The 14,548-nt window shown below is 41.1% G+C and overlaps 2 protein-coding genes across 2 annotated transcripts; one reads left to right on the top strand and one right to left on the bottom strand.

The window, feature by feature from the left end:
* On the bottom strand, positions 1–9,501 carry RAD9B (RAD9 checkpoint clamp component B). Its single transcript, XM_074605926.1, is given in 12 exon segments — positions 1–578; positions 614–806; positions 808–1,147; positions 1,574–1,696; positions 2,254–2,318; positions 2,639–2,745; positions 4,765–4,871; positions 5,806–5,905; positions 6,868–6,982; positions 7,488–7,637; positions 8,584–8,654; positions 9,468–9,501. Coding segments are annotated over 12 exon segments (1,536 nt in total). The 3' UTR covers positions 1–447.
* Positions 9,502–9,573: 72 nt separating this feature from the next.
* VPS29 (VPS29 retromer complex component) lies at positions 9,574–14,127 on the top strand. Its single transcript, XM_074607007.1, has 4 exons — positions 9,574–9,717; positions 12,200–12,391; positions 12,854–13,089; positions 13,393–14,127. Exons 1-4 carry the CDS (start codon positions 9,715–9,717, stop codon positions 13,508–13,510), a joined length of 549 nt encoding a protein of 182 aa, XP_074463108.1. The 5' UTR covers positions 9,574–9,714; the 3' UTR covers positions 13,511–14,127.
* The last annotated feature ends 421 nt before the right edge of the window (positions 14,128–14,548 follow it).

The raw sequence follows: 14,548 nt of genomic DNA, 5'->3' as shown, positions 1-14,548 counted from the left end.
CTATAGCAATAACGTGTTTGGATGGGTTTATTTTTCCAGCACTTTGAACCTCACAACAGCAGCTTAATTTGCCTGAAGTGATAACCCAGTTTGAATTCTCTGGTGAGAAGGTACTGGAGAGCTGAACGTCCAAAGTGAAGCTCAAATCTAGTTAACCATGACCTAAATTTATATTGCATCATGACAGCATCTAGCAGTGTTAGAGTGCCCAGTGCTGGTGGTTAAACACGAACAGCAAACATTCCCCTTCCCCGACTCTCTGAATGGGTGTTTGTGAAATGCCGTTCCCCACACAAACATTTTCCATCGAGTTCTGGCTTGCTGAAGAACTGCGATTTAACGTCTTTCTAGACCTAGAACCAGCTCCGCAATTACCATGTCAAATACACTTCTATCTTTCAGGGCAACCCCCGATAGTCTTCACTTGGGTTCAAACGCGTTGTGTCACTAGAGAACTTGGGAGCTGCCGAAGTCCTCTTCAGTGTCGCTAGCTGTTGCTAAGCTATGGAAGGTGTGACTGATGGCATCCTTCTCCGTACAAGAAACTGCTCCAAAAAATAAGGAATGAAACTGGAAAATGCAATATTTATAGAAGTAAGAAACTGCGTGTGACAGAGAAGCTTTTGCCATTTTAAAATCTTTACCAGTCTACAGTGTTTCCTAGTAAAATGCACCTGCCACCTGGGAGTATTTCCAGCGTTACAGGTAGACACGGTAGTGGTGGGTTTTGGCAGCTCTGCTACCGCGAAAGCTGCTTCCATTGAAACGCCACGTGCAGAACCGAATTACCAAGACGCTGCAACCCCCAGACAACAGGCAGCATTTGGCTAAACACCAGCCAAGGTTCTGCACTGTAAGTACGACTGGGGGTCTCCTTACCTTCTGAGACTGGGACTCTGCTGCCTCTCCTTCCAGCATTGGGTGGTCCTCTGCCTCGGTCAGGGCTGCTCCTTCTATGCCGGGCATCTCTCTCTTTGTGTCTCTGGGACTATTTTTAACCTCTTGTTTTGCCAAAGGACTCGCAGGTTTCGCTGGCTCGGTGTTGGGTGCGTTTCCATTCCACTGTGGCTTTTTGGAAGCAAGTGCTGCTGCGTTGCTGTCCTCGTCCATGGAGGTTTTTTCAGATTTACCCGCACGTGGTTTCGAACTGGATTGGAGAGAGTAGGTCAGGTTAGTAACTGGCTTTTATGTGTTCTTGTTAGAACGCCTTTATTTTCTGTTAATTAAAAGCCTTGTGGCTTTAGAATAGATTCTCAGTAAGTATCTTCACTTCCCCTTCCTCTGCAACAGAACCCCGTGGAGCTAACAGAAGGCAGAAGCTACCATGGAGTGCTCTCCTGCACCAAGTTTTATTGCTGTGCATGACACCGAGATGTTCCTGAACCTCTCGGTCACAGTTTTCCTATGAACAAAGACTCCAAGATCCGTACAATGCTTACCAAAACCCTGCACGAATAAGCAGATTGCTTCCTTTCCATCTTAAATCTGACTTGTCTGGAAAACTTTAAACTTCAATTATTCATCCTCTGAAGGGAATCCGCCTCCCTCACCCGCCCCTGAAGCCCACCATTACCTTTCCTGCCACTGTGAAAAGCAGGGAGGCTGCTGGGATGCCGTCTCCTTTGCGATGTCACACAAGGTAGCCAAAATGAAGCTGGCTTCCAGCACCATATCTTCAATGCTGAAAGCAATTGGTCTGAATACAAATATTCAGGGAGTAAACCAGCACACAGTTACACGTGTTGTGGGAGGAAATGCAGCTCGTGCAACTCTATACACGCAGATTTAAAAATGCTGAAAACGTAATGTGTTTGCCGGTGGAGACTATGAGATCGCTTCCTGATAGAGGCTTAAACGCACCAACGAGCAAATGCTACACAATATTATATTTAGTCCAATTATAAATATGTAACTGTTAAGATTACATCTTACACAGAAAATGTATTATTTCTTTAGACTACTACATAAAATCATTGCGTGCCTTAGACTGAGAGCCAGAAGTGTCCAGGTAACTTAGACAGGTGCTCGTTAGTCAGCATGGCTCGCTTAGTAATACTGGTACCTCTGTTAAATGCCTTATGCTTAATAACAAACTACTTAACCCCGTATTGCAGATTAGAAATACAGCTTTTGGTACAAAATGAAACTCCATTTCACTGTTCCAGTTAACTACTCATCGAGTAACCTGCAGACAAAACCCGACTGTGGAGGTGTAAGTGCAGCAGCTCTGGTCAGGTATGTTCCACAACGTACTTTCCAGATACATCAAAATGGATTGAGACAGGAACACTGGTAGCTTCCGAAAATGCCAGTAGTCCCTGAAAAGAAGGGGTGGGTGGTTAAGCACTGTTTTAAAAACAGAAGATCAGTATTAGAATCTAAGTTTACCCCAGCTGTTGTTTACTGGCAAGAAGAGGGTAAAATCCTACTGCTTTCAAAGGCCACTGTGGGGGACTCCGCAGTGTCCTGAAGATCCTGGTTTTTAAAGCTAATCCTCGACCAGCTGATGAAATACTGCTGCTGGTCAGGAGGCCTCGTGGGACACCTCCCAGGGCCACTGGACCATTCTGCATTGTCCTGGTCAAGTCATGCAAATTAAGGGGAAATGTGTTATTTTCAAGACAAACTTTTGCTTTACCCTCAGTTCTTTAAGGCAAAACGTCACTTCAGAATCTATTCCAACTTGAAAGTAGTCAAATTCCTCTGGGTTTAGTTGTATTTCAGTAAGCATTGTCTTTGAAAAATCTGTTTAAAATAACAAGAAAGTCAAGGGCTCAGCGGAGTGAAGTTTGAACTCAACAAAACTATGATTATAACCCTGAGGTTTTTACATCAGCATCATTTGAACAAATAGTTGTATTTTTACAGTGACTAACAGTAAGAAATGTTTAGCTTATCTAAATTTATTTTAGATTTAAGTAATAATTTATTATATTTTTATATTACTTATATATTACTCAAATAATAATTTAAGTAATAATTTATTACTTAAATTAAGTAATCCTCAATTTATTTACAGTATATTTTGCAGATTTAAATGGCTTTTAACAGAAACTATTTTATGTTCCACTGTGTGATCTAACCTGATACCTGCTGTTCTTGCAAATCTGCTCTGTCTACAGGCATTCGTCACAAATAGTATTACCGGCTGCTTATTGTTTGGAAGACCAAAATGCCACATGATTTTAACAGATTAATCATAATTACTGACAATCAACAGAGGACAATGAAGGTGGACTCAGGTTCTTTGTTTTCAGTTATAATCTTTTCCTGATACGTAAGTGGCAACAGGAAGCAGGCTCTTCAGTTTCAGGTATTCAATTGTTGCTTGTTACCATCAGATTAGCCCGTAGTCGTAATTAGGTGTGTGAGAAGAAAGTAAGGGGGTACTTGCATGATGTGTTATAGTCTCAGAAGCATTCAGAAAAATTCTACAGCAGCACAGCGTAGACACCCCCCCAGTTCTCTTGCCAAGCCAGGCTGCTGCCAAAGGATTACAAACCATTCCCAGCCTTACGTTTCTCTGCTCAAGAGGGTTTTTTTAATCTCAGCCTTCAACAAGGCCCCATTGTGTGTTCAAATTTACTCTTGTAAAGTTCCTTCAAACTGTAGGAATATATACTTACAGCACACCCGTCAGCTTCTATGAGGCAGAGCCTACCACATGCAAATGGCAACAAGTCTAGGCAGAAGGCGTAATTTCTTTCTTTGAAAATTAAACCTGAATGTGGAAAAACCCAAGCCATCGCCAGGTGATACGTTCAAAGGACACGCTTTGTTTCAGTACATACAGAACATTTGCTGCAGGCTGTGTCTTGCATCACACGCTACACAACAAGAACAATGCTTGTAAGTCCTCCTCTTTCTCCTTGGCTGTTTTTTTGGTATCTCATTAAATTTTTACCTACTACTTTTTTTCACTTTCTTTCTTACAATAGCCCTTGTAAGTGTATATTTCTAAAATAACAAAATTTGTCATTCAAAATGTAATCCTTTTAGTGTCTTTTTATTTTCAGTAATTTTTTTTCCCTGTTGCACTCCAGTTGCCACGACTTAATCCTCGCTCTCCACTGCTTCAGCCTGTTCTCGGCACAGTCCCCACCCCTGTGCTCTCGGCAGTCATCTTTTTCTAGGTCATTATCCTCAGCTTTGGTCATAAGCAAGTATGAAAAGCATCCCTTTATTATATGATATACAAGAACCTATACTTCAAAAACACAATTATATCTTTAAAATTAGTTCGAGTCACACCCCAAGAATCTCAATTGTTCTCCATCTCAGACAGAGATCTGAAAATGGCAGCGCGCAGCAGAACAGCGTTAGGCCACCTAACACACTGTGTTGCCCTTATGCTAAAATGTACTCCGTAATGATATCAATTCTTTAATTATGGTATTCAGATTTAAATAGTTCTTTTTTTAAAACATAAAATTATCTCCTTTTTCCTGCCTGCTGCCATGCTTCTGCTCTCGCAGCACAGTAATTACCTCTGTTCAAGCCTACAGCAAGTGGCATAATTTATTTCAATCGGCTGCTCAGTCTGGTATCTGCCACTGATACCAAGAAAATGTTATTAAAAACATACTTTCTTAAAATATATTAAAACCAGAGGGTGGCAGTATGACGCAAAATCTTTATGTTCCCTCTCTTAAAAATCTCACTCGGCCATAAAATGCATTCTCCGTTTCTGTTGCAATAGTTATTATTCCTTTAGTTCACCTGTTTTAAAGTCCCAATATTGTCCCATACTTTGAATTTCCTTACCAGTGTCTTCCTCAGTGTAACTCTTGAAACAAACTTTCATTGGAGTAACTGATAAGGTCACTTCTTCTTGACTGGTTGGAAAGTGAATCATTATATCAGCCAGCAGCCTATAAAATGTCATTCCACATTTAAAACAATTTCACCTGCCACAAATTACTAGCTAGCATTTATTACTCACATTAGAAATCAACATTGTTACTTGGCAATACTGTGGGGAAAACTGCGTTTGAAATGTGCACCCCTTAAAGCGCGCTGTATCTTTTTAATTGATTTATGTAGCAATAGGTACATAAGAAATCTGAAAATACAACTAGTAATTACGAAAGCAAATTTGTTTATATTTCATGCCTGTGTATGCTGCTAAATAAGTCTTACGTATACACATATTGCTGCTACCTTTCTGTATGTATCTACCACAACTTTGAGCGAACCTCTGCATTCTATACTCTTTATTCAAAAGCTTGCAGTTTTAGAAGTTGCAGAATCTTTTTATAAACGCGACACATAACATCTACATGGAGACATCTTTATACACCTTTAATGGTTTAACGGTTGGTTATTGTGACAAGAGCTCCTGTGCACAAGAAGCACTTTTAATAGAAATGCTGTCAGGAAAAGCACAGTCTAACTGTTCTTTGCCTTTGCTTGCAATGACAAGCCAAATCTTGACTCCTGCAGGGCTGCTTTTCAAGGCAGAACTTTGCCTTATTGCATTAAAAAAATTGTACTTTAACCACTGGATTTGTTGCCTATAAAATTAAAGCACTACTTTATTCATCATAGGTGGAAGCTGCTCAAAGGCGTGAATTCAAATTATACGTTACACACTCATCAAGTTTAGACTGAGTAGGATTAATGGCAGAATGATCCACATTTCTTAAGCTGTAACGTGAAAAATCAAGCACTAGGATACAGGATTTAGGAATTTGCCATTTTTGACGGTGCCCTAATCACACTTGATTATGTTAATGACTATGACAGCAGTATTGCCTCCTGTATGATTATTTTTTTCTCCGGAAAAAAGACTTTTGTATTCATTACCTGGAGTGAACTTTAAGTATATTTGGACACATGTGCTTTGCAAAAACAGCCTGCAACGGATCACATTCTTGAAACGTCAGATTATATGTTTTTACAACACCTAAGTAAAGGATATGAACAAAAATCAATGTTGGTCTGTAATTTTAAATGTTTTTTTCAATAGCAGTCGTTCTTTTAGGAAATCTCAATAGAGAAAGTAACCAAGCGACTCACTCTAGCTACACAGAAATAACTCATCCACAAACAGAAAACTGAACTAACATGCCATCTCAGACTTCCGTCATCCTATTAATTATGCTCCTCCAGCATCTGAGTTTTTTAAGAATCTACAAGAAGTAAGTGAACAGCGACAAGTGCAACAAATGCAATTTTTTCAATATTTAACTGGTATGTAATATAAATGGTTGTGGAACCCAAAAGGCAAACCCTGCAGGTCTCTATTTCTGGATAAGCATGAGCTAAGAGAGCCTAATTGTCTCGAGACTTAATTCAATATATTCTATCATTATTATTAATACAAGTTAGGCTTTTAGTAATATAAACCACTGGCTATTACACAGCACAGCTCAGCAAGCCGTGCTGACAGACGATAGCTCTTTATGAGTTTTGCAAAGACATGCTGATGAATGTTCGTGGTGTTCTGCTGGACTGAGGCTGTCAGACCTGTCACCGTGTTGAAGAACTGTAAGTATTAAAAGTGGAAAGACCCAGTAAATCCTCTAGTTCAAACTCCTGCCAAAAGAGGATTCTTCTCCCTTTCCATAACGTGTGTTTTTTCAGAATTTACTCCAGCATAATTCTGAAAGTTGTAAGCAGCAGGCTAACAATTAATATGTAGCATGCGTAACTACTGAACTGAAGAACGTTCATCTGATAAAGCCTGTTATAACCCCATTTTAACAAGGTGATGCACGTGATAAATATAAATTATGATGTGAAGAGGCTGCGTTTGGCATTAATGTTCCATCAATAACATTCAGTTAATAATTACACTAAATATTATGTTGCCCTGCTGCTTTAAACTGCTTCCATTTCTGTAAAGTCACTTTACGTGTAACCTACCGTGTTTACAGAGGAGCTGAAACGTTATGTGATGATTGTTAATATTTGTATAAATGCTGCATTTCTCTACATTCCTTTCCAGGACATTTACACATCTAAATACAGGAAGAACTGACTGAAAAAAAAAAAAAAGAATCAGTGCAGAGGTTACTCACTAAGCAATTTTGCAATGTTATTTCCCAAGTTTCATACAATTTATCTCCAGCTCATGCTTTTATGGCTTCCCACAAACTGCTTTGTAAGCAGACACTGAGGTAGCAGATACCGATCCTCACCATCCTCATCCAACACGTGGCCAACAGGCCTGTTTGCTAAACAGCTGGTCAAAGCTCTCCTGCCTCACACCGTTTTTGAAGGAGAAACACTCCAGAGGCAGAAATATGGTATTCCTTCACTCCAAGATTAAACTGCTTCATACTTTGTAAACCACAGGGCACAGCTCAGGAGGTACAACTTCTACACATAATTAAATACCAACCCTCTCTTTTGCAGAATTGCTCAGAAGCACTTGCGTTTAGAGCCTTCTACATGCCTCTATGAGCTTTCCCCTGTAATTTCATTTGGAAATTGGGATAATTTGCTGCTCCCAAAGCTGTGCGTAACAATCCATTAAAATGTACCTTAATTATCAATTTACATGGCAGGGATAACCGTTTTTCCTTCTGACATGGTTGAGACACAGCTGTCCAGCAGTAATGTTGAAAAAACATAGATGAGAAGAAGACATACGCATATGCTGACCTTGAAGAATTCACTGATCTTAAGGCAAGCTGAAAATATAAGTGAAATAATTTAACTCAAAACTATTTCATATCAAACCTTTAACAAAAAAGCCATCTCTGTGCTTCAGTACCATACGTAAGCCCCAAAACCTTTAAAGGTTTACATCTCAAAAGAAATATAGATGCATCATGCATATAAACATGTTCAAACTTCTCACCTTCATTATTACCGGTCAGAATAATACACCAGTATCACTGGTGCAATACAGACATAGGAATCCAATCTACAGACATTTAAGTGGCCCTGAAGTGTGAGTTACCTAAACACTTAAGAGCTCAGCTTGCATTTAAGGCATTTGAAGCACTGGAGTTTATTCGAAAACGATCTTCCTGTACACCCATCCACATGATACGTACAGATGAGCAAAGACACTCCTAGCACCTCAAAAATTCCTCAGGTATAAAATGAAATTATCTCCACTTCTGATTTTCCAGCCTTTCAGCAAGTTAAGGAGAGTTGATCACTTTTAACTAAGAAACCCCTAGAGAAAACACTAATTCTGCTGGAAATGGTGTTTGATTAACTGGAGGCATATTAATGGGTGCACTCTTCCTGTTGAGTCATACCGGTACAAAAACATGTTGTTTAAAGGCCGCTTCTGATCTGATGTGGTACAGAACATAAACCTTTTGACCCGTGACAATAGAAATAAAACCCTTGGTATTAATCCAGATGTTCTGGACAAGCTTCAGCTCGGGTAACAAAAAATCAAAGAATATTAGGGGCAGAGTAGGAATGAATCTTCCATGATCTAATCTGCATAACTGCAATTACAGAAAATATGGCATTTTTCCATACTGAAAGTGGAGGAAGCTGAGAGAGTGTGTAACTTGGACTGACGGGTACCTTTTGGAAAACAACACAACATCCAACAACATAAATACTATGCTTCCAGGAAAGATTTTAAAATTAGAATAAATTAAATTCACTTACACCTTTTTCTATGGGGTCAAACCAAAATTCATCACTAATACGTGCTATGGCATGTATTGCTCTTCCAAACACTAGCAGGAAAAGAAAACAGTGTAATATGCATTCTAAGTTAAAAAAAAGCTATACTGCATTTTCTCCAGAATAACTTAAGAGGATACATCACGAATTTCCTACACATTTCAAAGAAAACTGAAACAGGGTGGAAAACATTACTCTTTCAATTTTAGTAGCACGAACACTGTGATGTTTTAGAAAGCTGCCTCCAATGAGAGGCACATCCAATGTCATCTGTCCCTTTGCAACACGTGGTATGACCTCATGTCACAAATTAATTCAATCTAATGGGTACAAAACACCGGTGAAGTTAGAAATTACATTTTGTAGATGGCAACAAGTTTGAGCAAGCAACAAGCCCTTGGACATCTGCAAAGATGTAGCCCTAAGAGACAGGAGAAACCAGCTGTGGGTCTCAAAATTTGCCTCTGCCCACCCTGGCAGGAAGTTTGGTTGGGCCTCTGGAAGGAGAATGGCATACCACAAACCCATCCCTCTGTGCTCTGATCTGAACAACTTTCCAAGGCTGCGTATAGCCCGACAGGGACGCCACCATCCTCCTGGGGATAAGGAATAGGCAGCTCCTCAGCTCTGCTGCGACCATGGCGGGGCTGGACGCAGCTCCCAGTGCTTCCTACCTCACTTTGGACCGTCTGACAGCCCCCATGGGGACGCCCACGAAGGGCAGTGCCAGGGACATTCACACATGCCCAGCGCCATCGTCCCCGCTGAGGTGAGCCACCCTGAAGCGGCACCACTCTGGGGTGCCCGTTTCTCCCACATATTCCCCTCCATCCCCGGCTTGCTGCCTCCCCTGGGGCCACGGGTACCTCTGAGATGAGCCCCCCCAATGACACACTTCATGGCCCCCTTCCCTTCCCCTCACACGACGGCGGCAGAAAAGGCGGGAAACGCCCTCCCCCGAGAGACCCGGATGTAGTCAGGGGGCTGGCTGCGGAGAAACGCGTTTCGGGCGAGCTTGGCCCTTCGCGGGCGCCGTAGCCGGCGGTCGGGGCCGGCCCTGCCTTCCGGGAGGAGCCGCGGCGGCGGGTGTGAGGGAGCGCGGCGCCGAGCAGGATGGTGAGCGGCGGGGGCGCCCGTCCTGCACCCCCGGGGTCCCTCTCTCCGCTGGCCGGGGCTCGCCCCGCGGCGACGGGGGATGCCCGGGGCTCGCTTCTACCCCGGCCGCGGCCCGCCGGGCCTGGGTCAGGGGCGCGGCGCGGCGCGGCGGGCGGGCGGGCGGGCCCCGGCGGCGGCCGTGGGGCGGCGGTGCCGAACGGGCGCTGAGGGAAGGTTTTCTGTGGGTTGCCGCCCCGCAGTCCGCCTCATGCCGAGCCGGGGGAAATGGAAGGGCGGGAGGGGAGCGCAGGGAGGAGGCGAAGCCCCGCCGAGGGCCCGGCGGCGGCGAGGAGGCCGCGCCGAGGGGCTGTCACCGGCGGCTGCGCGCAGGAGCCCAGAGTTAATTTAATTTAATTTTGATTTTTTTTTTAACGCTTCTTTCATAACATCAACAATTCATTAATTATTATTTGCCTTTTCATTTGGCTATATTTTCTTTTCTGTTGCTTTCTTTTGTTTAACATTGATCATGTTTCACCCTGTTTTTCATTCCCCCCTGTCTGCAATCAACTTCTTCATTCCAATAAGGCTGGGCACAGAGTAAGTTTTCTCCTCTTGGCTGTTGCTAACACCGGTGGTAAGGGCTGGTTAATGTTTCTAGATGGTACGAATGTCAGATGGTACGTAATGAACTCAGGGCTGCAGTTCAAACCGCGCTCAGCATCGCACCTAAATTTCTACTTAAAGCCAGATGTTGTAACATTCTTTGCTGCTATTTCACATTGCAGATACCTGTGATTATTAAACACACTTCAATGCTTTTAATTTGTTTGTTTTATTATAGCTTGCTGAGCTTTTCTTTAATTAATGGCAGCTCAGATGTGATTTGGGGGAAGATACGGGGGTCTGCCAGTTTGTGAGCAAAGGAAATGGTCTTTGTTGAATTCACAAACTCTGCTGACTGCAGTGGGGTTATGTGTTTTAAGTGGCAGTACAATTTTATTAAACGTTAAATACATAACTGGTATCGTATGTCTAAGTCCCTTAAGCATCAGTAAGAGAACATGTCTATTGCCACTTTAATAATCAAAATCGCTTGTTATCCGTTTTTTAAGTATATTATCTCTAGACTGATGCTAGTGAGGGTGTTTTTCACTGGGAACTCTTGAAAGGCCATCCAAAATGTGTCATCTTTTCCTCTGCTGGGTTAGTTTTCAATTGGGAGCTCATTGATTAAAAAACTCCCCTGTTGCTTTACTGACACCTTCAGCCATCTGTTCTCCAAGATGCATGACCCTAATGATGACACTGAGACATTCTTCATCTAAGAAAAACCCCAAAACCAAACAAAAAACCCACCCAAGTTCCCTCTGCCTTTTTGATGACTGTTAGGATGAAGATAGCTACATGGCCTAAAAATGTAAAAAGCAAATATTAAAAAAGGTAATTTCTTAGCATAGTTACTACTACTTATATATATATATATATATATGGGCTGTGTCTCTTACAAATACACAGATGGCTGACTAACAAAGCGTTATGGTTGGAAGATAAAGCGTCTCTTTTTAATATGGAGCTATTTATCAAGTTAACAGGGTAGACTGTCTCTAGATCCAGTGGTTTTACAGTGTAGTGGCGTAACACCCCGTGCTTCATAGAGCTTTCCATGCCCTTTTTGCGTAATTAATTTATTGCTTTGTTGCTCGCATTAATTATTTCTTTATTCACAGATTTAAAGCCTGTAATATTAAATTACGGTCTGTCTTCATCTGAGTCCTTAATTTTGAAGCCCCCATTAAATTTGCATCTATTGTACCGAAACCGTGAATATATAGAAGTGGCAATAGTGCAGTAGCCTGCCTTATTTTCTCTGCAGTGCCCTGGGATTTTTTTTAAACTGTTAGTCTTATTCTGTTATTCAGTGGTTCCTACAGTATGGATCCTGAACAAGCTTCCTGTTCTGGTCAGCTATTAACACGTGTTGCAAACTTGCTGCTTTTTAAAATTTATTTTATTTTTAATAAGGAAGAAAACTGAAGCTAATTAAGGTAGAAAGAAACTTGGAAGAAGAGTTTTAAAGGGAAGTGGCCACAGTTAGCCAGGTCTGTGCTTGAGAACATGGACTAGAAATGTCCTGTATCATTTTTTTTGATGTTTAAGGAGGAAAAAAGTGGGATAGTCTATGGTGGTTACCAAATTTGTGTAAAATACATTTCTTTTGTTATACCTTGCAATGGCTTTCAGCAACAACAACAAAAAAATCTGTAGACCATTGTGTTTGTAAGGCCCCTCTCTGGATAACGTTCTACATTAGTAAGGACCTTTGTTTTCACTCAGTATAGCAATATTCCATCACCGTTTCATTCTTATTCTAGTAGCTTTTATATCAAAATGTAAAGCTACGAAACAGAAGAGAACATTGCAATGCTTTCTGTTGCCTAATGATTCTTGTCTTAATAAGTGTCTGTAATGATCTTTCTTTCCTGTCGTGACACCTGGTAAGTTGGTGTTAGTATTAGGAGATCTCCACATTCCGCATCGATGCAACAGCCTCCCAGCCAAATTCAAAAAACTGCTGGTTCCAGGAAAGATCCAACACATCCTCTGCACAGGAAACCTCTGCACCAAGGACACTTATGACTACCTCAAGACTCTGGCTGGGGACGTTCATGTTGTCAGAGGGGACTTTGATGAGGTAGCGTCCTCTCTTGATAATGACATTTTTTGTGCCTCTTTGACATAAAGGCAATGTTTGGGTTATTTGTAATTCAAGCAAAAGTGGGCAAACCGAGGGTTTTTAGTACTAAGCACATGTGAAAAGCAAACAGGGCAAAAGAGTTGGGGTTACAATCAATAATGCGAATTGCGGAGTAAGTTCTTATCTGTCATCAGTACAAATAAAAGTAATTTGCATCCTGAGCTATGTCTAGGACTCCAGCAAACAGGACCTGCTGTTGTCAGATCGTTGAAGTTCTTTGCATCCTACCCCGTTCTCTGCAGTGTTCATAAAAGCAGCTTTGTAGCTCTCGTTTTGCAGCAGAAGGGCCAATGACATTGAATATTTCCATAAGCTTTCCCCCTCTCTTCTTGGTGTTGCATAGAGTTGTTTTTAAATATAAATCTGTACATCTAATGTGTTTGGGTTTTTTATTTTTAGAACCTGAATTATCCTGAACAGAAAGTTGTAACTGTTGGACAGTTCAAAATCGGGCTGATTCATGGCCATCAGGTTATTCCTTGGGGTGATATGGCCAGCCTGGCACTGCTACAAAGGCAGTTTGATGTGGACATCCTAATTTCAGGACATACACACAAATTTGAGGCATTTGAACATGAAAACAAGTTCTATATCAATCCAGGATCAGCTACAGGAGCTTATCATGCCTTAGACAAGTAAGTGAAGCGTGGGAAATACCTGGGGTGAAGGTAGGGGGTGTTTCTTCTTGGTAGCAAAACTGAACTCCAGAACGCAGGGTGAACGTTAATGTTTACAGGGAGAGGAAGGGTTGATAGCACTTGCTAAATCTCCTTGACTGAAACAGATGAACGCGAAATACTAAAGCCTCATATCTGATGTACTGTGCTTACAAAATTCATACCCGTTTTCCTTAGATTGATTTCTGTTAACTAGTGGTGAAACACTACTAAGGTGATTCCACAGGCACAATTAATATGAATTTTTTCCTCTCTTTCCAGCAACATCATTCCTTCATTTGTGCTGATGGATATCCAGGCTTCTACAGTAGTTACATACGTCTATCAGCTAATTGGAGATGATGTGAAAGTAGAAAGAATTGAGTACAAAAAATCTTAAAAATGTCTTTACTCGTCTGGTATTTTTACCATGTCATTCTGAACTGCAAGCTACTACAATACTTGATTGCTAGTTTACAGTACTACACTTACTCGCTAACAGCTTAACAATGTAGCTTCTTGGTAATACCTTTAAAACAACATTGTGTTTGCTTTTTCTCTGTATGAATTGATTTGTAAAATATTCCATTAAAATGACTGTTTAAATACTGTTCCTTAATGTTGTAATAAACTCCACTTCATAGAAAAACTAAGTTTTATGAACTGTCGTTGGAAAAAATGCAACAGTTGTAGTTGCTTTTAAAATGCCTGATGCTCTAATTTGGGGGCTGATTTCTAAAGGATGCTTGTAAACAGCTTGAACAAAAAGATTGAGCGCTCTGGGGCCATGTTATGTTTGCTTTCAGAATCCAGTTGATATTTGATTTTTCTCAATTTAACATTCCCAATTAAGTTAATAAAATGGATGGACAGATTCTGAAAATATTACAATTAGCTCATAACTAACAGTAGTAATTTTACTGTAGGAAGTTTAACTAGTCTTTTTATAACCAAAGCCATTTCAAATACCACTATGCTTTAATGAATGATGGTCTCATTAAATCTATAAACGGTGAAGAGAGGCTTTTATTTATTTGTGGCTTATATCTGACACTACCTGTATACGCACTTTGCTCCATGTACAGAAGTTTTAAGTAATATAATTCCATCTGGCACTCGTACTACTATGAAGGCCAAACCACTGGTTGTTGAAGAAGACTGGACCTTATTCTCGTGACTGCAGGGAGCTGAACGTATTTTAACAGCTCCCATTTCTCATGACTGCTAACCTTCCAATAAAAATAGTTTTATCTTTTGTCTTCTGCAGAAGCACATTTAGAATGGTGGCCTGTTCCCTGGGCCTTTGTATTATGACTTTTTTCAGTGCAGTAGCTGTGCAGTATTGGTCATGAAGGTTTGAGTTAAACTAATGGTTTTCTGAAGAACTTAAGGGATCAGCTAGAACCCTTCTGTGTCATGAGCTGACTGAATAACTTAT

Source organism: Larus michahellis, chromosome 13, assembly GCF_964199755.1.
Source record: "Larus michahellis chromosome 13, bLarMic1.1, whole genome shotgun sequence".
NCBI classification, from domain to species: Eukaryota; Metazoa; Chordata; class Aves; order Charadriiformes; family Laridae; genus Larus; species Larus michahellis.
The sequence above is the reverse complement of the archived record's forward strand: the minus strand, read 5'-3'. Positions and strand labels throughout refer to the sequence as shown.

Bases quoted from the DNA above. Each gene is read 5' to 3' on its own strand.
- VPS29 (XM_074607007.1), top strand. The intron at 12,392-12,853 runs GTAGCGTCCTCT...TTTTATTTTTAG, and splicing joins TCAGAGGGGACTTTGATGAG to AACCTGAATTATCCTGAACA. The intron at 13,090-13,392 runs GTAAGTGAAGCG...CTCTCTTTCCAG, and splicing joins GCTTATCATGCCTTAGACAA to CAACATCATTCCTTCATTTG.